General features: G+C 44.0%; 1 protein-coding gene across 3 annotated transcripts in view; it reads left to right on the top strand.

The window, feature by feature from the left end:
- Positions 1-23,876, top strand: part of ppig (peptidylprolyl isomerase G (cyclophilin G)) — an 82,361-nt gene that overhangs the window by 12,445 nt on the left and 46,040 nt on the right. For all 3 annotated transcript variants that reach the window (XM_070875701.1, XM_070875703.1, XM_070875702.1), the window contains 4 exons: positions 9,515-9,596; positions 10,340-10,414; positions 14,858-14,965; positions 15,995-16,039. In XM_070875701.1, the coding sequence (XP_070731802.1) occupies positions 9,536-9,596; positions 10,340-10,414; positions 14,858-14,965; positions 15,995-16,039 (289 nt within the window). In that variant the 5' untranslated portion in view covers positions 9,515-9,535. The remainder of the gene's footprint in view (positions 1-9,514; positions 9,597-10,339; positions 10,415-14,857; positions 14,966-15,994; positions 16,040-23,876) is intronic.

Below are 23,876 nucleotides of genomic sequence, written 5' to 3'. Positions count from 1 at the left end.
ATCCGGACCTGGGGATTTATCTATTTTCAAAGCTGCTAAACCCCTTAACACTTCCTCTCTCACTATATATTTATTTCATCCAGAATATCACACTCCTCCTCGATAGCAGTACCTGCATTACCCCTTTCCTTTGTGAAAACAGATGCAAAATATTCGTTAAGAATCCTACCAACATCTTCTGCCTCCACACAAAGATTACCCTCATGGTCTCTAATAGGTCCTATCCTTTCCTTAGTTACCCTCTTACTCTTAATATATTTATGGAACATCTTAGGGTTTTCCTTAATTTTACTGGCCAAGAATTTCTCGTGATCTGAGCATTCCTAATATCCTTTTTAATTTTGCCTCTTAACTTTCTATATTCCTCTCAAGATTCTATAGTATTTAGCCATTGATATATGACATAAGCATTCCTTTTTTTTCTTAATCCTCCCTGTCAGTCCCTAGACATCCAGGGGGCTCTAGAATTATTTTTCCCAGCCTTTTTCTTTAAGGGCACATGTTTGGCCTGAGCTTTCTGGATCTCCTTGAATGCCTCCCACTGTTCCGATACTGATTTATCCACAAGTAGCTGTTTTCAGACCACTATGGCCAAATCACTCCTTAACTTGGAAAAATTAGCCTTTCCCCGATTCGGAACTTTTATTCCAGGCCTATTCTTGTCCTTATTCATATCCAACTTGAATCTGACTGAATTATGCTCACTGGCACCCAAGTGCTCTCCCACTAATATCCCTTCTACCTGCCCAGCTTCATTCCCCAAAACTAAATCCAAGACCGCCCTCTCTCGTGTTGGGCTTGCTACATACTGATTTTAAAAAGTTCTCTTGAATGCATTTCAAGAATTCCGCACCCTCTATACCCTTCACACTAAATTTGTCCCAATCAATATTTGGATAGTTAAAATCCCCTACCTACGATTACTACCCTATGGTTTTTAGACTTCACAGCAATTTGCCTACATATTTGCTCCTCTATCTCCCTCCCACTGTTTGGGGGGTCTATAATTCACACCCAGCAGTGTGATCGGCCCTTTTTTATTTTTCAATTCGACCCATGTGGCCTCATTTGATTCCTCTAACAGATCCCTCCACACCGCTGTAATAGTTTCTTTAATCAGTACCGCAACCCCTTCCCCTTTTTACCCCCCTCTCTGTCTTGTCTAAAAATCCTGTCGCCAGGACTATTGATCTGCCAAACCTGCCCCTCTTTCGATATGTTTATGTTGTCAGAAAGGAATTGTAGAGTTTCATGCTGGTGAATAGGCTAAAGCAGTGTTGTCCAATATAAATTGCTGACAACAACAGGTGTGGCTTCGGTTTTAGTTACACGCACTAACTTTAGTCGAAAAGCATTATAATGCAGGTAAATGCACTTCATGTGTATATTTAAACGAACATCTACCATCGAAACATAGAAAATAGGTGCAGGAGTAGGCCATTCGGCCCTTGGAGCCTACACCGCCATTCGATGAGTTCATGGCTGAACATGCAACTTCAGTACCCCATTCCTGCTTTCTCACCATACCCCTTGATCCCCCTAGTAGTAAGGACTACATCTAACTCCTTTTTGAATATATTTAGTGAATTGGCCTCAACAACTTTCTGTGGTAGAGAATTCCACAGGTTCACCACTCTCTGGGTGAAGAAGTTTCTCCTCATCTCGGTCCTAAATGGCATACCCCTTATCCTTAGACTATGACCTCTGGTTCTGGACTTCCCCAACATTGGGAACATTCTTCCTGCATCTAACCTGTCTAAACCCGTCAAAATTTTAAACGTTTCTATGAGATCCCCTCTCATTCTTCCGAACTCCAGTGAATACAAGCCCAGTTGATCCAGTCTTTCTTGATAGGTCAGTCCCGCCATCCCGGGAATCAGTCTGGTGAACCTTCGCTGCACTCCCTCAATCGCAAGAATGTCCTTCCTCAAGTTAGGAGACCAAAACTGTACACAATACTCCAGGCGTGGCCTCACCAAGGTCCTGTACAACTGTAGTAACACCTCCCTGCCCCTTTACTCAAATCCCCTTGCTATGAAGGCCAACATGCCATTTGCTTTCTTAACCGCCTGCTGTACCTGCATGCCAACCTTCAATGTCTGATGTACCATGACACCCAGGTCTCGTTGCACCTCCCCTTTTCCTAATCTGTCACCATTCAGATAATAGTCTGTCTCTTTGTTTTTACCACCAAAGTGGATAACCTCACATTCATCCACATTATACTTCATCTGCCATACATTTACCCACTCACCTAACCTATCCAAGTCACACTGCAGCCTCATAGCATCCTCCTCGCAGCTCACACTGCCACCCAACTTGGTGTCATCCGCAAATTTGGAGATACTACATTTAATTCCCTCGTCTAAATCCATTAATGTACAATGTAAACAGCTGGGGCCCCAGCATAGAACCTTGCAGTACCCCACGAGTCACTGCCTGCTATTCTGAAAAGTACCCATTTACTCCTACTCTTTGCTTCCTGTCTGCCAACCAGTTCTCAATCAATGTCAGCACACTACCCCCAATCCCATGTGCTTTAACTTTGCACATTAATCTCTTGTGTGGGACCTTGTCGAAAGCCTTCTGAAAGTCCAAATACACCACATCAACTGGTTCCCCCTTGTCCACTCTACTGGAAACATCGTCAAAAAATTCCAGAAGATTTGTCAAGCATGATTTCCCTTTCACAAATCCATGCTGACTTGGACCTATCATGTCACCTCTTTCCAAATGTGCTGCTATGACATCCTTAATAATTGATTCCATAATTTTACCCACTACCGATGTCAGGCTGACCGGTCTATAATTCCCTGTTTTCTCTCTCCCTCCTTTTTTAAAAAGTGGAGTTACATTGGCTATTCTGCACTCCATAGGAGCTGATCCAGAGTCTATGGAATGTTGGAAAATGACTGTCAATGCATCCGCTATTTCCAAGGCCACCTCCTTAAGTACTCTGGGATGCAGACCATCAGGCCCTGGGGATTTATCGGCCTTCAATCCCATCAATTTCCCCAACACAATTTCCCGACTAATAAGGATTTCCCTCAGTTCCTCCTCCTTACGAGACCCTCTGATCCCTTTTATATCCGGAAGGTTGTTTGTGTCCTCCTTAGTGAATACCGAACCAAAGTACTTGTTCATTTGGTCTGCCATTTCTTTGTTCCCAGTTATGACTTCCCCTGATTCTGACTGCAGGGGATCTACGTTTGTCTTTACTAACCTTTTTCTCTTTACTAACCTTTTTCTCTTTACATATCTATAGAAGCTTTTGCAGTCCATATTAATGTTCCGTGCAAGCTTCTTCTCGTACTCTATTTTCCCTACTCTAATCAAACCCTTTGTCCTCCTCTGCTGAGTTCTAAATTTCTCCCAGTCCCCGGGTTCGCTGCTATTTCTGGCCAATTTGTATGCCACTTCCTTGGCTTTAATACTATCCCTGATTTCCCTTAATAGCCACGGTTGAGCCACCTTCCCTTTCTTTTCAGACAGGGATGTACAATTGTTGTAGTTCATCCATGCGGTCTCTAAATGTCTGCCATTGCCCATCCACTGTCAACCCCTTAAGTATCATTCGCCAATCTATCCGAGCCAATTCACGCCTCATACCTTCAAAGTTACCCTTCTTTAAGTTCTGGACCATGTTCTCTGAATTAACTGTTTCATTCTCCATCCTAATGTAGAATTCCACCATATTATGGTCACTCTTCCCCAAGGGGCCTCGCACAACAAAATTGCTAATTAATCCCCTCTCATTACACAACACCCAGTCTAAGATGGGCCCCCCCCACCCCCCACCCCCCCGAGTTGGTTCCTCGACATATTAGTCTAGAAAACCATCCCTTATGCACTCCAGGAAATCCTCCTCCACTGTATTGTTTCCAGTTTGGTTAGCCCAATCTATATGCATATTAAAGTCACCCATGATAACTGCTGCACCTTTATTGCATGCACCCCTAATTTCCTGATTGATGCCCTCCCCAACATCACTACTACTGTTTGGTGGTCTATGCACAACTCCCACTAGCGTTTTCTGCCCTTTGGTATTCCTTAGCTCCACCCATACAGATTCCACAGCATCCAAGCTGATGTCTTTCCTTACAATTGCATTAATTTCCTCTTTAACCAGCAACGCCACCCCGCCTCCTTTTCCTTTCTGTCTATCCTTCCCAAATGTTGAATACCCTTGGATGCTGAGTTCCCAGCCTTTGTTACCCTGGAGCCATGTCTCCGTGATGCCAACCATATCGTATCCGTTTAGTTCATCCACCTTACTCTGAATACTCCTCGCATTGAGGCACAGAGCCTTCAGGCTTGCCTTTTTAACACACTTTGACCCTTTAGAATTTTGCTGCAAAGTGTCCCTTTTTGTTTTTTGCCTTGGGTTTCTCTGCCCTCCACGTTTACTCATCTCCTTTCTGTCTTTTGCTTCTGTCTTCATTTTGTTTCCCTCTGTCTCCCTGCATTGGTTCCCATCCCCCTGCCATATTAGTTTAACTCCTCCCCAACAGCACTAGCAAGCACTCCTCCTAGGACATTGGTTCCGGTCCTGCCTAGGTGCAGACCATCCGGATTGTACTGGTCCCACCTCCCCCAGAACCGGCTCCAATGCCCCAGGAATTTGAATCCCTCCCTGCTGCACTACTGCTTAAGCCACATATTCATCTGAGCTATCCTGCGACCTTCAGTAAGCATCTTCAGTAGGCATTCACAACGATCATAAAACATACACGTACTGCTTTTCACCGTACCATTTTACTAACAAATGCTTAAAATATATTTGCACACACCATACGAATATTAACTATTCGGATCATATGTCCGACAATGGTGTCTTATTACTCAATTTTCATTTACCGAGCAGAGTTGCAAGTAGCCACATCTGGATTTCCAATTAGCCACATGTGGCGAGTGGCTAACGTATTGGGCAACACTGGGCTAATGATTGAGCAGTAAGTTTTTGTAGTTAGAACAGAGGAACATAAGAAATAGGAGCAGGTGTAGGCCATTTGGCCCCTCGAGCCTGCTCCGCCATTTAATATCATATATGATCATGGACTCGGCTCCACTTCCTTACCCGCTCCCATAACCCTTTATTCCCTTATCGCTCATAAAATCTGTCTATCTCCGCCTTAAATATATTCATTGACCCAACCTCCACAGCTCTCTGGGGCAGAGAATTCCATAGATTTACAACTCTGCAAAGAAATTCCTCCTCATCTCTGTTTTAAATGGGCGGGCCCTTATTCTGAGACTATGTCCCCTAGTTTTAGTTTCCCCTATGAGTGGAAATATCCTCTCTGCAACCACCTTGTTGAGCCCCCTCATTATCTAATATGTTTCGATAAGATCACCTCTCATTCTTCTGAACTGCAATAGTATAGGGCCAACCTACTCACCCTATCTTCATAAGTCAACATCCTCATCTCCGGAATCAACCTAGTGAACCTTCTCTGAACATCCTCCAGTGCAAGTATATCCTTCCTTAAGTATGGAGACTAAGTACTCTAGATGTGGCCTCACCAATACCCTGTACATTTGTAGCAGGACTTCTCTGCTTTTATACTCCATTCCCCTTGCAATAAAGGCCAACATTCCATTTGTCTTCCTGATTACTTACTATACTTGCATACTAACTTTTTGTGTTTCATGCACAAGGACCCCCAGGTCCCTCTACTGCAGCACTTTGCAATTTTTCTCCATTTAAATTAAAACTTTCTTTTCTATTTTTTCCTGCCAAGGTAGATAACCTCACATTTTCCCATATTATACTCCATCTGCCAAATGTTTGCCCAGTCACTTAGCCTGTCTATATCCTTTTACAGATTTCTTGTGTCCTCACAATTTGCTCTCCCACTCATCTTTGTATCATCAGCAAACTTGGCTACATTACACTCGGTCCGTTCATCCCAGTCATTAATATAGATTGTAAATAGTTGAGGCCCCAGCACCGATCCCTGTGACACCCCACTAGTTACTGTTTGCCGCCGGAAAATTACCCATTTATCCCGACTGTCTGTTTTCTGTTAGTTAACCAATCCCTCTATCCACGCTAATATATTACCCCCAACCCCATGAACTTTTATCTTGTGCAGTAACCTTTTATTTGGCACCTTATCGAATGCCTTCTGGAAATCCAAATACACCACATCCACTGGCTCCCCTTATCCACTCTGCTCGTTACATCCTCAGAATTCCAGCAAATTTGTCAAACATGATTTTCCTTTCATAAAATCATGCTGACTCTGCTTGATTGAATCATGCTTTTCCAAATGTCCTGCTACTGCTGGACTTCAGCATTTTCCCAACGACAGATGTTAGTCTAACTGGTCTATAGTTTCCCGCTTTCTGTCTGCCTCCTTTTTTAAATAGGGATGGTATATTTGCAGTTTTCCAATCCCCTGGGACTTCCCCAAGAATCCAGGGAATTTTGGTAGATTACAACCAATGCATCCGCTATCTCTGTAGCCAGTTCTTTTTAGACCCTGGAATGTAAGCCATCAGATCCATGGGACTTGTCCGTCTTTAGTCCTGTTATTTTACCGAGTACTACTACTTTAGTGATTGTATTAACTTCCTCCTTCCCTATTGCCACTATTAGGATGTTTTTAGTGTCTTCTACCGTGAAGACCGATACAAAATATTTGTTTAAAGTCTCTGCTACTTCCCTGTTCCATTTCACAGTCTCATCCCCTAAGGGACCAACATTTACTTTAGCCACTCTTTTCCTTTTTATGTACCTGTAGCAACTCTTACTATCTGTTTTTATATTTCGTGCTAGTTTGCTTTCATAATCTATCTTCCCTCTATTTTTTTTTAGTCATTCTTTGCTGGTTTTTAAAAGTTTCCCAATCCTCTGGCCTCCCACTAGTCTTGGCCACTTTGTATGCCCCTGTTTTCAATTTGATACCATCCCTTATTTCCTCAGTTAGCCACGGATGGTTATCTCTTTTTTTTTTTTACAGGCTTTCCTTCTCATTGGAATATATTTTTGTTGAGAGTTATGAAATGCCTCCTTAAATGTCAGCCATTGCTCATAAATCGTCCCACACTTTAATCTATTTTCTCAGTCCACTTTAGCCAACTCTGCTTTCATACCTTTGTAGTCACCTTTGTTTAAGCTTCGGACATTGGTTTGAGATCCAACTTTCTCCCTCCAATTGAATTTGAAATTTAACCATGTTATGGTCACTCATTCCTAGAGGGTCCTTTACTAGGAGATCATTTATTAATCCTGTCTCATTACACAGTACCAGATCTAGGATAGACTGCTTCCTGGTTGGTTCTGCAACATACTGTTCAAGGAAGCTAATCCTGGATACACTCTATGAACTCTTCCTCAAGGCTACCCTGGCCAATTTGCTTTGTCCAATCAAAATGAAGCTTAAAATCGCCCAGGATTATTGCTGTTCCTTTTTTACAAGCCTCCGTTATTTCTTGATTTATACTCCATCCAACAGTGTAGCTACTGTGAGGGGGCCTATAGACTAGTTTTAGCACAGTTCCAGTATACATTAATCCATACCACACAGCTGCCAGACTCCACTGAAGTCAGAATAATTTAGTGACCATCCCTTTCCACATGTTCAGTGTTCTGAGATGTTCTCTTTATGCATGAGGGGGAGAGGGGAGCACTGGCTATAGAAATGTAAGTTGTGATATAGCAGTCTTTATTGACTCGCTATAAAGATGAAGGCATAGTTTTCTCGGGAGAAAATACAAAGAGTACCTGTTGCAAACCTAATTCATAGGCTAGTATCAATGCTTGAAGTACATTTGTTCATTTTCTGACTAAAGAAATTATAGCATATTGTGCGGTCCATGTATAGTGTTATGTTTTCTGTTTCAAGTTAAAATAATTGTTTTTAACTAATTTGGGTTCAAGAAGGATGCATTTTTTGTCTAAGGTTTAGCATTGGTATTGTCATCTTTAATTCTGTTATGGTACATAAGGAGTTAAAAATCAGTTTAACTCACAGAAATTGTAAAGTGGCTTAACTTGATACAATTATGGATTTTAATTGGATTGTCTGTACCTGATGTCCAAGGAAGGGTGCCAAGCCATTCAATTCAAATACAAATAAAGTGAGAATAAATAATAACGAAGCACAAAGCATAGACCCATAGTTAAGTACCTGTCCAAACAATATACATCAGCCCCAAACTTCGAAAAGCAATGTGCATGGACAATATCAGCGAGGAACACCATAATTTTCAGACATGAGTCAACATCATATTTAACAGAGTGGCATTTTGATCTATTTCCTATACCACCATCCTTTTTTGAGGGAGCTTGCCAATTGTCGCTAGATATGAGGATGCTTGTGCCGTCGACATGCTGTAGGAACCCACTAAAAATTATGTTGGAACAACCAAAATTTATTTCATGAAGTACCCTTGCAGACAGCGGCGACTTTAATTTCATCAGGTTAGGTATAGGCTAAAGAGGTGCATGTCTAGTGCCGAGTCCACTGCACCATGGATTGCCTTTTAAAATATCCTTTACTCATTTTATTCAACTTTTGAACTACCATTTAATGTTTGACTATCTGAAAAGGCAAGTGAAAAGGGATATTTTAGTGTGTTTCTATCTGACAACTATTATTTTTCTTACAACAATTTACCAAGAAAAGAGGCAGGAATAATATTCTCCAGCCTTATTTGAGTCTCTGGGGCAGACTTCAACCCCCAGCTGTTTACTGGTTCCCGTTGAGCAGTACTGTACAGAAAATTTTGGTTGAATCTTTGTCTAGATTACACCTCTCTTTTAAACATTCTTGTCTAAAAGAACCTTTTTAAAAACTAGTTCAGTTTTCAGCATTTATTATCAGTACTGTACTATGGAGTCTGCTGGTATTTAAAATGTAATATCAGAACATTTATTAAAAAGGAAAATGTTGCAGGTGCTCGAAGTCAAACGAAAGCTAGAAACAAACCTGTTAGGATCAGTTGGGAGAATAGGCAGGCGATAATTTAGGTTTCAAAGAATACGCACCAAAAATGTTATGTTGGGTCATATCCGAAAATTATGGTGTGCCTCGCTGATATTGTCATGCTGATTTCCAGTTTTATCATTTACTATAAAGATGAAGTTTAAGAGATTGTTTTACCCACAAAACTTAATGTTACACCATTCAAGGATTCTAGAGTGGAAGCTTTTTCTCAGCATGCGAGTTCTCAGTTAGTTATTCAGATTGCACATATTGATTTCCTCTGTTTCATAAAACTACTGTTTTTGGCTGCAGGACTATTTTCTGCTGGCCTGTAAACAGAAAATGTAACCCTCTAACTTCTGAACAAGTGGCATTTGTGACCCCTGACCAAATTTGGTACTATAATGTTCCATCAGTTGTACAAATTTTATGTGACTGTTGGCTCAAATTATTAAATAATTAGATCTAATTAAATGAGATGTAGAAGGTTAAAAAGAACGACCTTATTGATAAGTTTGCTACGTGAACAAATCCTTTGTACTGAACATTTTATTGATTTATGGCATCTGTTTTTTCTGCAGTAATTACAGCTTGTGGAAAGCATGGGGGTGAAAACACAGCGTCCTCGATGTTTTTTTGACATAACTGTCAATAATCTACTTGGTAAGGGATTACTATTAAAGCAATTATGTTGCTTACGTGAACAAGCAGACTTTTGATGTACTGATATAACTGTGGGTCCAAGCTAAACTTTTTGAGTTTATTTTGTTGTATTGTAATCACAAGCACTTTATTGACGTCGTTCTTTAAGAATCTGCTGTTGGGTTGGAACTTTGTTGCAAGTTCAAGTTGTGTGGTTTAAAGGAATGCGTACATTTACTGGAAATGTGAATAGAATATTTTGGCATTTCTAGAACTTTATAAACATTGTTTAAAAATCATAATGTGCAAGGATGGAGATACCATCCTCCTTGAAATACAGGGGAAAAAATAGGTGAAATGTTTCTATTTTGGGGGTAAGAGTGCAACAACGTGCATTCTAATCATGACGACAGATATTGGCGCTGGGGAATGGAATGTTTTGTGTCAGCATCAAGCATTCTCAGGTTCGGTGTAGTACAGGTCAGATGCAGAGGAAAACTCCCTTTGCTTGTTCTCAGCAATTTGCATTAACTCTAGCTCCAGAAGAGCCCTCCTTACTGCTTCATGTGAATTTTCCACTTCTGACAAATGTCCTTTCTTGAATGAAATTGTCACTTTATGGCTTGCTTTCTTGATATAGTTTTGCATATTGTCAATAAAATTAGTAACTCGATGAAGCAGTATGACGTTAAAGTAACAATAGAGTATTTATTTTATCCTTTTGGAACTTGGAGATGTAACTGATGCATATGTTTTCTTTGCAGTGGGCAGAGTTGTTTTTGAATTGTTTTCAGACGTGTGTCCAAAGACTTGCGAGAACTTTCGCTGCCTCTGTACAGGTTAGTTACAGCATAGCACTGATAGTTCTTTGTTGCAGATCCAAGAAAGATCTTTTGTTAGGTTTTGTCAGGCATTATTGTTTTTATGTGTTTTATTGTTTTGTTAGACATTATTGTTTTTGTGATTGGTTTTGATTACATTAACATTTTCCCAAATACCATTGATTGGCATGCTCTTGCTTTTGAAAAACCACAATTTAAGATTGTTACATTTTATTGGAGTGGCTGTCATTCCAGTTCCATTGAAGGTTAATAAATAAAGCATCGTATGTATCTTAGAGGGTTAAGAAACTACAAATAAAGTCTACCTACATATAATATATGTACACATTTCCTGTCTACAAAAGCTTACATTCTGTTGTCACATTTGTCAAACTTTTGTCAACCTTTTTCCATTATAAATTCCTGTGTCCGCATTTATAATGGAAACTACCTGTGTACACTTATCATGTTGTAATTACACCATCACATCGATGGTGGTGTGGTATCATCTCCTGTTTTGTGTCTCCCAGCAGAGAAACCCCGCTTCATCTGAAGTCTACACTTGTTTTAGCCATGGCTCAGTTGGTAGCACTCTCGTCTGAGTCAGAAGGTCGTGAGTTCTTTCAGGTTCCACTACAGAGACTTGAGCACAAATCTAGGCTAGCATTCCTGTGCACTACTAAGGCGTTCTGCACTGTCAGAGGTGCCGTCTTTCGGATGAGACATAAAACCTCTGAAGTGGACATAAAATAACCCATTACTCTATTTCTAAAAAGAGCAGGGGAGTTCCCCCTGGTGTCCTGGTCAATATTTATCCCTCAACCTACAACAACAGCAACTTGCATTTATATAACGCCTTTAATAAAAACACAAGAAATAGGAGCAGGTGTAGGCTAGTCAGCCCTTCAAGCCTGCTCTGCCATTCAGTAAGGTCATGGCTGATCTACCTCAACTCCGCCTTCCCGCACAATCCCCATATCCCTTGATTCCCTTAGTATTCAAAAATCTATCGATCTCTGTCTTGAATATACTCAATGACTGAGCATCCACAGCTCTCTGGGGTACAGAATTCCAAAGATTTCCAAAATGAAGAAATTTCTCCTCATCTCAGTCCTAAATGGTTGACCCCTTATTCTGTGACCCCTTGGTTCTAGACTCCCCAGCCAGGGGAAACATCCTCTTACCATCTATCCTGCCAAAACCTTTAAGAATGTTATACGTTTCAAAGAGATCACCTCTCATTCATCTAAATTCTAGGCCTACTCTACTCAATCTCTCCTCATGGGACAATCCCCTCATTCCAGGAATCAATCTAGTGAACCTTAATTGCAACTCCTTTAAGGCAAATATATCCTTCTTTGGGTAAGGAGACCAAAACTATACATAATACTCCAGATATGTTCTCACCAAGGTACTATATAATTGTAGTAAGACTTCTTTACTCTTCTTCTACGCTGCTCCTTGTTTATTAACTCCTTTTTTTTTATATGTCAGATTTTAATTTAATGAAAATTCGGAACCTTCTGTGTTAATTTTAAACCTAGATCTGAATTAAACACTAGAATCATAGAATAGAAGTATCATAAAATGGTTACAGCACAGAAGGAGGCCATTCAGCCCGTCGAGCTTGTGCCGGCTCTCTGCAAGAGTACTTCAGCTAGTCCCACTCCCCCACCCTTTCCCTGTAGCCCTGCAAATTGTTTTCATTCAGGTTCTTATTCAATTCCCTTTTGAAAGCCATGATTGAATCCGCCTCCACCGCCCTTTCAAGCAGCGCATTCCAGATCCTAACCACTCGCTGCATGAAAAAGTTTTTCCTCATGTTGTCTTTGGTTCTTCAGCCAATCACCTTAAATCTGTGACCTCGAGTTCTTGACCCTTCTGCCAATGGGAACACTTTCTCTCAAATCTGTCTAGATCCCTCATGATTTTGAACTATTATTAAATCTCCTCTCAGCCTTCTCTGCTCGAAGGAAAGTAACTCCAGCTTCTCCAGTCTATCCACGTAACTGAAGTCCCTGATTCCTGGAACCATTCTTGTAAATCTTTTCTCCACCCTCTCTAAGGCCTTCACATCCTTCCTAAGGTACGGTGCCCAAATACTCCAGTTGAGGCCGAACCAGTGCTTTATAAAGGTTCTTCATAAACTTCTGTTTATGAAGCCCAGGATACCGTAAGCTTTTCTAACTGTTTTCTCAACCTGCCCTGATTTTTTCACATATACCCCCAGGTCTCTCTGTTCCTGCACCCGCTTTAGAATTGTACCCTTTAGTTTATATTTCCTCTCTTCATTCTTTCTACCAAAATGTATTACTTTGCACTTTTCTGTATTAATTTTCATCTAGTTTTCAACCATTCCACCAGCCTATCTATGTCCTCTTGAAGTCTATCACTATCCTCCTCACTGTTCACTATACTTCCAAGTTTTGTGTCATCTGCAAATTTTGAAATTGTGCCCTGCACACCCACATCCAAGTCATTAATACACATCAAGAAAAGCAGTGGTCCTCATACTGACCCGTGGGGAACATCACTATATATCTTCCTCAAGTCCGAAAAACAACCATGTACCACTATTCTCTGTTTCCTGTCACTTAACGAATTTTGTATCCATGCTACCATTGTTCCTTTTATTCCATGAGCTTCAGCTTTGCTGGCAAGCCTATTATGTGGCACTTTATCAAACATCTTTTGGAAGTCCATGTACACCACACCAACTACATTGCCTTCATCAACCCTCTCTTGTTACCTCATCATAAAACTCAAATCAAGTTGGTTAAGCACAATTTGCCTTTAACAACTCTGTGCTGGCTTTCCTTAATTAGTCAATACTTGTCCAAATGACTATTAATTTTGTCCCAGATTATTGTTTTCAAAAGCTTCCCCACCAGGGAGGTTAAACTGACTGGCTTGTAGTTGCTGGGTTTATCCTTGCACCGTTTTTTGAACAAGGGTGCAACATTTGCATCATTATCATCATCATCATTTGCAATTCTCCAGTCCTCTGGCACCATCCCCGTATCTGAGGAAGATTGGAAGATTATGGCCAGTACCTCCACGATTTCCACCTTTTACTTCCCTCAGCATTCTAGGTTGCATCCCACCCTGGTGACTTATCCAATTTAAGTACAGCCAGCCTTTCTAGTACCTCCATTTATTTTTGTCCCATCCAATATCTCAACTACCTCTTTCACTATGACTTTGGCAGCATCTTTGGTAAAGACTGATGGAAAGTACTGATTTAGTGCCTCAGCCATGCCCTCTGCCTCCATGCGTAGGTCTCCTTTTTGGTCCCTAATCGGCCCCACCCTTCCTCTTACTATCTGTTTACTATTTATATGCCTATAGATGAATGATATAATAAATTATACACGTGACATAGTTTTCAACTAAATTAATCGCATAGCTGTAGTTCCTCTGGCTGCACCACTCCTGATTTAGATTTTTTTTCCAGCTTCTTCCCTGCACAGAGATCACTCCCCTCGCAGCTCCGCTCCCCTCGCTCTTTACCCCAGCTCCGCTCCCCTGATGAGATAGCGCTGCGTGTCGTCAGCATACTTGTGGAACCTGACATGTCTCCAGATTATGTCGCTGAGGGGCTGCATGTGGATGAGAAATAAGAGGAGGCCAAGAACAGATCCTTGGAGGGCGGGGGGGGGAACTCCAAAGGTATCGGTGCGGGTGTGGGAAGAGAAGCTATTGCAAGTGATTCTCTGCCTTCGACTGGATAGATAAGGATGGAACCAAGCGAGGGCAGTTCCACCCAGCTGGACAATGGAGGAGGATGGTGTGGTCAGCCGTGTCAAAGGCTGTAGACAGGTTGACGAGGATGAGGTGGGATAGTTTACCGTGGTCACAGTCACATAGGATGTCAATTGTGACTTTGTTAAGGGATGTTTCAGTGATGTGGCAGGGGTGGAAACCCGATTGAGAGGTTCAAACATGGAGTTGTGGGAAAGATGGTCAGGGGTTTGGGAGGCAGCAAAATGTTCAAGGACTTTCGAGAGGAAAGGGAGGTTGGAGATGGGGTGGTTAAACAGATTATCTGGTCATTAACACATTGCTGTTTGTGGGACCTTGCTGTGTGTAAATTGGCTGCTGCTTTTCCTGCATTACAGCAGTGGGTGACTACACTTCTAAAGTACTTAATTGGTTGTAAGGCATTTTGGGACATCCCGAGGTTGTGAAAGCCGTTCTATAATTACAAGTGCTTTCTTTATTTCCTGACTCCACATGTGTCCTGCACGGGAGGTAGACTCATGTTTAATTTATTTTCTGTCTCCATGTGCTTTGCATAATTCTTAGAAACAGTCCACTTATCAATAATGCCAAGATATCTCTCTCTTAATTTGAACAAAAGTAGTGTTAAGAGATTGCACTGCTGATTGATGCATTGTAACTATTATTGGTAATCTATACACCTGTTTTATCAGTGATGGTACCCTGTTGATCTCATTACAGGTGAAAAGGGGGTGGGAAAGAGTACTCAAAAACCTTTGCATTATAAAGGTTGCCTATTTCACAGAGTTGTAAAGGATTTTATGATTCAAGGAGGTGACTTCAGTGAAGGTATGAAATCAGTCGTTTTTTTGGTAGTGTGCATCCCAAAATGTGGTGATCTTGCCTTCTCTTCCAAAGCTTCCCCTTCCTTACGCGCGACTCAGTTTGTATGATTTTCCAGCCTAACTGATTCGGTACAGCTGTATATATAGTTATTTCATGATTAGTTAGTAGAGTGGGAGGACGCTCGTGTGGAGCATAAACACCAGCATAGACCAGTTGGGCCGAATGGCCTGTTTCTCTGCTGTACATTCTATTAACCTGTGATTTAAGTCAAATAAATTGTTCTTTTTCCTTCTTAGTTGTTAATCTAAAAACTGATGCAAGTGAGGGAGAAAGTTGATGTTAATGAACCATAAGCTCTAAATTTGCAACCTTCTACTTAAATAAGAGCTTAACTGCTTGACTTTATAAATGTTGCACAGTATATTGCTTCACAACACAGCAGTCCCAATCTTACTTGAATGGGGGAGGGAAGAGATGAATGTGGTAATAATGGAAATAAATCACCTGTTAGCACTCTTGTCTCCTAGTTAGTAATAAAGCAAGTGCCTAATTCATTTTAAAATCTGACACCTTTGTGCATGACAACTATGAAAACCCTGTGTTTTTTTTAAATCCAGGCAGTTGTCAGAACTGGGGGGGGTATTCAAAAGTATGGCCACTATCTTAGCCCATTACATGCTCTCCATGCCAGTATGCATCCCTGCCCTTTGTCCCTTCCCCACATCTGAAAACAAACTCTCTGTTGATGAGGAATTTTATAGTGCACTCTGCTTTCTTCTGAAATATACCTTTGTGGGAATTGTTTTTTGGTTAAATGATAATGTCCCTGCAGTAGCATGCATCAGTCCTTTCTTCTGTTGAAATTAAGAAAAAGTCATAAGCAAGGTGTACATTTTCCTGCTGTCATTCTTTCGTGGTTAGTCAACAAGAGTGTGTTTTTCATAATATTGTAAAGCCTTTCCTTTAACTAAAGTAATGTATATGCTAACAGTGGCTTTGCAGAATTTCATGAACATTTTTCTTTGCTTTCAGGAAATGGTCGAGGAGGTGAATCTATCTATGGAGGGTTTTTTGAAGGTAATTTCTTTGTGCAGTTTGTTGCTCATATTCATATATTATGCTATAAAGCCAAGGAGCGAGCATTTTACTGACCCATCAGTACTTGCATCCACATCTGCAGTAAATGCTGCAAGGGAATTCACAAGATTCAAGTGCCATTTATGTGTTGTATTGTACCAGTTAGCTGTATATTCAACTTTTGCATTTACACGACTGATAACATGAAACCCGATAACTTGGGTAGATTTATTTTACTTTTATTAAATTATGCATGGTACCCAAAATATTATACTTGTGTTAATATTTTGGGTACCATTTCCAATTTACAAAACAACTCTTATAAACATAAAAATACAATTTATAAGGCTGATGAGGGTTATGTTTGTGGGAGGAGCATGGCAAAATTCTACTCACTAGTGGTTTTCCCAAGATTAAGCATAGATTTACGTGCAACTTCTGTAGATTAATACATTTTTGATAGTCAAGCTGGTAGAGCGGAGGACTGTAATGAACACACACGCATTCTTAAGTCACGAGTTCAGGGGTGAGTGACTTCAGTAATGTGGAGAGATTGGAGAAGCTGGGATTGTTTTCCTGAGAGCTGAAAAGGTTAACCAAAGATTTCACACCGGTGTTAAAAATTTATGAAGGGCTTTGATACAGTTAAATAAAGAGAAACTGTTTCTACTGACAGGTGGGTTAGTAACCAGAAGAGACAGATTTAAGATAATTGGCTAAAGAACCAGAGGGGAAATGAGAATTTTTTACGCAGCAATTATGATCTGGAATGCACTGCTTGAAGGTGCAGTGAAAGCAGATTCAATAGTAATTGCAAAAGGGAATTGGATATATACTTGAAACAGAAAAATTTGCAGGCAATAGGGAAAGAGTAGGGGAGTGGGATTAATTGGATAACTCTTCCAATTAGTCCCACTCCTCCTTCTGTGCTTTATGTTTCTATGAATTCCAGCCCAATGGAGCAGTAGTGTTTTTTTTTGGGGGGGGGGGGGGAGGAGCCGGGGGAGCCGCAAATTGAACTTAAGAACATAAGAAATAGGAGCCACAGTAGGCCAAGCCTGCTCCTTCATTCAATAAGATCATGGCCGATCTGATCTTGGCCTCAACTCCACTTTTCTGCCCGCTACCCATAACCCTTTACTCCCTTATCGTTCAAAAATCTGTCTATCTGCACTGTAAATATATTCAATGACCCAGCCTCCATAGCTCTCTCGGGCAGAGAATTCCAAAGATTCACAACCCTCTGAGAGAAGACGTTCTACCTCATTTCCGATTTAAATTGGCGACCCCTTATTCTGAAACGATGCCCACTGGTTCTAGATTCTTCCATGAGGGGAATCATCCTCTCTGCATCTACCCCGTCAAGCCCTCTCATAATCTTATACGTTTCAATAAGATCACCTCTCATTCTTTCCAAACGCCAATGAGTATAGGTCCAACCTGCTCAACCTTTCTTCATAAGACAACCCCTTCATCTCAGGAATCAACTGAGTGAACCTTCTCTGAACTGCCTCCAATGCAAATATATCCCTCCTTAAATAGGGAGACCAAAACTGTACACAGTACTCCAGGTATGGTCTTACCAACGCCCTTTACAGTTGTAGCAGGACTTCCCTACTTTTGTACTCCATCCCCCTTGCAATAAAGGCCAACATTCTATTTGCCTTCCTATTTACTTGCTGTACCTGCATGCTAACTTTGTGTTTCATGTACAAGGACCCCCAGATCCCTCTGTACTGCAGCATTTTGTAATCTCTCTCCATTTAAATAATAATTCACTCTTTTATTTTTCCTACCCAAGTGGATAACCTCACATTTTCCCACATAATATTCCATCTGCCACATTTTAGATCCTATAGAATCATAGAAATTTACAGCATGGAATGAGGCCATTTTGGCCCATCGTGTCCGCGCCGGCCGACCAAGAGCTATCCAGCTTAATCCCACTTTCCAGCTCTTGGTCTGTAGCCCTGTAGGTTATGGCACATTAAGTGCACATTAAATGTGGTGAGGGTTTCTGCCTCGACCATCCTTTCAGGCAGTGAGTTCCAGACCCCCACCACCTTCTGGGTGAAGATATTTCCCCTCATATTTCCTCTAAACCTCCCCCCAATTACTTGAAATCTATGCCCCCTGGTTGTTGACCCCTCTGCCAACAGGTCCTTCCTGTCCGCTCTATCCAGGCCCCTCATAATTTTATACATCTCAATCAGGTATCCCCTTAGCCTCCTCTGTTCCATTACACTCGGTCCCTTCATCCAAGTCATTAATATCGATTGTAAATAGTTGAGGACCCAGCACCGATCCCTGCGGCACCCCATTAGTCACTGTTTGCCAACCGGAAAATGACCTTTTTATCCCGACACTCTGTTTTCTGTTAGTTACCCTATCCTCTATCCATGCTAATATATTACCCCCAACTCCATGAACTTTTATCTTGTGCCGTAACCTTTTATGGACACCTTATCGAATGCCTTCTGGAAATCCAAATACACCACATCCACTGGTTCACACTTATCCACTCTGCTCGTTACATCCTCAAAGAACTCCAGCAAATTTGTCAAGCATGATTTCCCTTTCATAAAATCATGCTGACTCTGCTTGATTGAATCATGCTTTTCCAAATGACCCGCTACTGCTTCCTTAATAATGAACTCCAGCATTTTCCCAATGACAGATGTTAGGCTAACTGGTCTATAGATTCCTGCTTTTTGTCTGCCTCCTTTTTTAAATAGGGGAGTTACATTTGTGGTTTTCCAATCCGCTGGGACCGCCCCAGAATCCAGGAAATTTTGGTAGATTACAACCAAAGCGTCCACTACCTCTGCAGCCACTTTTAGACCCTGGGATGCAAGCCAGAAGATCCTGGGGAGTTGTCTGCCTTTAGTCCCATTATTTAACCGAGTACTATTTCTTTAGTGATAGTGATTGTATTAAGTTCCTCCCTCCCTATAGCCCCTTGATTATCCACTATTGGGATGTTTTTCGTCTTCTACCATGAAGACTGATAGAAAATATTTGTTCAACGTCTCTGCCATTTCTCTGTTCTCCATTATTAATTCCCCAGACTCATTTTCTAGGGGACCAACATTTACTTTAGCCACTCTTTTCCTTTTTACGTACCTGTAGAAACTCATACTATCTGTTTGTATATTTCATGTTGGTTTACTTTCATAATCTATCTTCCCTCGCTCTCATTTATTTGTCGTTCCTTGCTGGCTTTTAAAAGTTTTCCAATCATCTGGTCTTCCGCTAGTCTTGGTCACATTGTATGCCCTTGTTTTCAATTTGATACCATCCCTTATTTCCTTAGTTGGCCACGGATGGTTATCCCTTCTCTTACAGTCTTCTCTTTGGGTTATATTTTTGTTGCGAGTTATGAAATATCTCCTTAAATATCTGTTACGCCTCATCAACCGTCTCATACTTTAATCTATTTTCCCAGTCTACTTTAGCCAACTCTGCCTTCATGTCTTTGTAGTCTCCTTTATTTAAGTTTAGGATACTGGTTTGAGATCCAATTTTCTCACCCTCCAACTGAATTTGAAATTCAACCATGTTATGGTCACTCGTTCCTAGAGGGTCCTTTACGAGGAGATCATTTATTAATCATGACTCACTACACAGTACCAGATCTAAGATAGCCTGCTCCCTGGTTGGTTCCGTAACGTACTCAGTAAGATAATGGGACTAAAGGCAGATAAATCCCCTGGACCTGATGGCTTGCATCCTAGGTTCTTAAGAGAAGTAGCAGAGGGATCGTGGATGCATTGGTTGTAATTTACCAAAATTCCCTGGATTCTGGGGCGGTCTCAGCAGATTGGAAAACTGCAAATGTAATGCCCCTATTTTTAAAAAGGAGGCAGACAAAAAGCAGGAATCTATAGACCAGTTAGCCTAACATCTGTCATTGGGAAAATGTTGGCGTTCATTATTAAAGAAGCAGTAGCAGGACATTTGGAAAAGCAAAATTCGGTCAGGCAGAGTTAGCATGGATTTATGAAAGGGAAGTCATGTTTGACAAATTTGCTGGAATTCTTTGAGGATGTAACGAGCAGAGTGGATAAAGGGGACCCAGTGGATGTGGTGTATTTGGATTTGACAAGATGCCACATAAAAGGTTACTGCACAAGATAAAAGTTCACGGGGTTGGGGGTAATATATTAGCATGAATAGATGATTGGCTAACAAACAGAAAACAGAGTCGGGATAAATGGTTCATTCTTGGGTTGGCAATCAGTAACCAGTGGTGTGCCGCAGAGATCAGTGCTGGGACCCCAACTATTTACAATCTATATTAACGACTTGGAAGAAGGGACTGAGTCTAACGTAGCCCAGTTTGCTGACGATACAAAGATGGGAGGAAAAGCAATGTGTGAGGAGGCCATAAAAAATCTGCAAAAGGACATAGACAGGCTAAGTGAGTGGGCAAAAATTTGGCAGATGGAGTATAATATTGGAAAGTGTGAGGTCATGTACTTTGGCAGAAAAAAAATCAAAGAGTAAGTTATTATTTAAATGGAGAGAGATTGCAAAGTGCTGCAATACAGTGAGATCTGGGGGTACCTGTGCAAGAAACAAAAGGTTCGGATCAGGAAGTGATCAGGAAGGCCAATGAAATCTTGTCCTTTTATTGCAAAGGGGATGGAGTATAAAAGCAAGGAAGTCTTACTACAGTTGTACGGGGTATTGGTGAGGCCACACCTGGAATACTACGTGCAGTTTTGGTTTCCATATTTACGAAACAAAATACTTGCTTTGGAGGCAGTTCAGAGATGGTTCACAAGGTTGATTCTGGAAATGAGGGGATTGTCTTATGAGTAAAGGTTGAGTAGGTTGTCCTCTACTCATTGGAATTCAGAAGAATGAGAGGTGATCTTATCGAAACGTATAAGATTATGAGGGGGCTTGACAAGGTGGATGCAGAGAGGATGTTTCCACTGATGGGGGAGACTCGAACTAGAGGGCAAAATCTTAGTTTTAAATGGGCGGCCCCTTATTCTGAGATGAGGAGAAATTTCTTCTGGGGATTGTGGAACTCACTGCCTCAGAGAGCTGTGGAAGCTGGAACATTGAATAAATTTAAGACAGAAGTAGACAGTTTCTTAAACGATAAGGGAATAAGGGGTTAGGGGGAGCAGGTAGGGAAGTGGACCTGAGTCCATGATCGAATCAGCTATGATCGTATTGAATGGCGGAGCAGGCTCGAGGGGCCGTATGGCCTACTCCTGCTCCTATTTCTTATGTTCTTATGTACTGTTCCAGGAAACTATCCCGGATGCACTTCATGAACTCTTCCTCAAGGCTACCCTGGCCAATTTGCTTTTTCCAATCAATAAGAAGGTTAAAAGCGCCCAGGATTATTGCCGTTCATTTATTACAAGCCTCCTTTATTTCTTGATTTATAATCTGCCCAACAGTGTAGCTACTGTTCGGGGGCCTATAGGCTATGCCCACCAGTGACTTTGTCCTCTTTATGGACCCAAGTTTCGGGCTGCGCCTGGAACGGCGCAACCCCGACCTGGGCGCCCGTTTTTCGCGCCAGAAAGTGCGCCTAAAAAATACTCACCTATTCTCCGGCTCCCTGCTGGTCCTCTGGAGCTGGGCGCGGCGCAGCACGAGCTGTGGGGGGTCGGAGCTGGGTCCCTGCACTGAAAACAGTGCCGGGACCTCTGCACAGGCACGCGACAGTGGGCGCACATGTGCAGTAGCTCCAGGTGCTCAAAACTGTGTGGGAGGGGCCCTGGCCGAATGGCCTCAATGGGGCTGCGTGGATCAGGCTGCAGCTCCCACGCCCAGCTCCTGCTTGCTCCCTTCAGCTGGCTCTCTCAAACACCCCCCTCCCTCCCTCCCCCCCCCCCCCCAGCTCCCGCCCCGACACCCCCCCGGACTCGACTCCCAGCCCCCGGACCCGACCCAACTCCCGCTCCCCCTCCTGCACCCGGACCGGACTCGACTCCCGTCCCCGGACCAGACCCGACCCAACTCTTCGCCCCCCACCCGACTCCACTTCCCCCGGACCCAACTCCCCCCCCCCCCCCACACACACATCCCGGACTGGACCCCCGACTCGACACCCCCCCCCAGACCTGACCCGACTCAACTCCCGGACCCAACACGACCCCCGGCCACCTACCTTTAAATCCGGTGCTGGGGGCGGGCCCCGTCCAAAATCTTGGGCCCGGCCCATTCAGCCTCCCTCTCCACCCCACTTTCCCCTCTCTCTCTCTCTCCTCTCTCTCTCTCTCTCTCTCTCTCACTCCCGCCCTTCTCCTTCTCTCCCCTCCCGCCCTTCTCCTTCTCTCCCTCCCGCCCTTCTCCTTCTCTCCCTCCCGCCCTTCTCCTTCTCTCCCTCCCGCCCTTCTCCTTCTCTCCCTCCCGCCCTTCTCCTCCCTCCCGCCCTTCTCCTTCTCTCCCTCCCGCCCTTCTCCTTCTCTCCCTCCCGCCCTTCTCCTTCTCTCCCTCCCGCCCTTCTCCTTCTCTCCCTCCCGCCCTTCTCCTTCTCTCCCTCCCGCCCTTCTCCTTCTCTCCCTCCCGCCCTTCTCCTTCTCTCCCCTCCCCCCCCCTCCTTCTCCCCCCCTCCCTCCCCCTTCTCTCCCCCCCCCCTTCTCCCCCCCTCCCTTCTCTCCCCCCCCCTCCCTTCTCTCCCCCCCCTCCCTTCTCTTCCCCCCCTCCCTCCCCCCCCCCCCCCCTTCTCTTCCCCCCCCCCCCCTTCTCTTCCCCCCCCCCCTCTCTTCCCCCCCCTCCCTTCTCTCCCCCCCCTCCCTTCTCTTCCCCCCCCCTCCCTTCTCTTCCCCCCCCTTCCTTCTCTTCCCCCCCCCCCTTCCTTCTCTTCCCCCCCCCCCCTTCTCTTCCTCTTCCCCCCCTCCCTTCTCTTCCCCCCCCTCCCTTCTCTTCCCCCCTCCCTTCTTCCCCCCCTCCCTTCTCTTCCCCCCCTCCCTTCTCTCTTCCCCCCCTCCCTTCTCTTCCTCCCTTCTCTTCCCCCCCCTCCCTTCTCTTCCCCCCCCTCCCTTCTCTTCCCCCCCCTCCCTTCTCTTCCCCCCCTCCCTTCTCTTCCCCCCCCTCCCTTCTCTTCCCCCCCCTCCCTTCTCTTCCCCCCCCTCCCTTCTCTTCCCCCCCCTCCCTTCTCTTCCCCCCCCCCTTCTCCCCCCCCTCCCTTCTCTTCCCCCCCCTCCCTTCTCTTCCCCCCCCCTCCCTTCTCTCCCCCCCCCTCCCTTCTCTTCCCCCCCCCTCCCTTCTCTCCCCCCCCCCTCCCTTCTCTCCCCCCCCCTCCCTTCTCTCCCCCCCCCTCCCTTCTCTCCCCCCCCCTCCCTTCTCTCCCCCCCCCTCCCTTCTCTCCCCCCCCTCCCTTCTCTCCCCCCCCCCTCCCTTCTCTCCCCCCCCCTCCCTTCTCTCCCCCCCCCTCCCTTCTCTTCCCCCCCCTCCCTTCTCTCCCCCCCTCCCTTCTCTTCCCCCCCCCTCCTTCTCTTCCCCCCCCCCTTCTCTTCCCCCCCTCCCTTCTCTTCCCCCCCTCCCTTCTCTTCCCCCCTCCCTTCTCTTCCCCCCCTCCCTTCTCTTCCCCCCCTCCCTTCTCTTCCCCCCTCCCTTCTCTTCCCCCCCTCCCTTCTCTTCCCCCCCTCCCCTTCTCTTCCCCCCTCCCTTCTCTTCTCCCCCCCTTCTCTTCCCCCCCCCTTCTCTTCCCCCCCCTTCTCTTCCCCCCCCCTTCTCTTCCCCCCCCCTCCCTTCTCTCCCCCCTTCCCTTCTCTTCCCCCCCCCCCTTCTCTTCCCCCCCCTCCCTTCTCTCCCGCCTCCCCCCTCCCTTCTCTCCCGCCTCCCCCCTCCCTTCTCTCCCGCCTCC

The sequence above is a fragment of the Pristiophorus japonicus genome, chromosome 3 (assembly GCF_044704955.1).
Source record: "Pristiophorus japonicus isolate sPriJap1 chromosome 3, sPriJap1.hap1, whole genome shotgun sequence".
In the NCBI taxonomy this organism is placed as follows: domain Eukaryota; kingdom Metazoa; phylum Chordata; class Chondrichthyes; family Pristiophoridae; genus Pristiophorus; species Pristiophorus japonicus.
The sequence above is the reverse complement of the archived record's forward strand: the minus strand, read 5'-3'. Positions and strand labels throughout refer to the sequence as shown.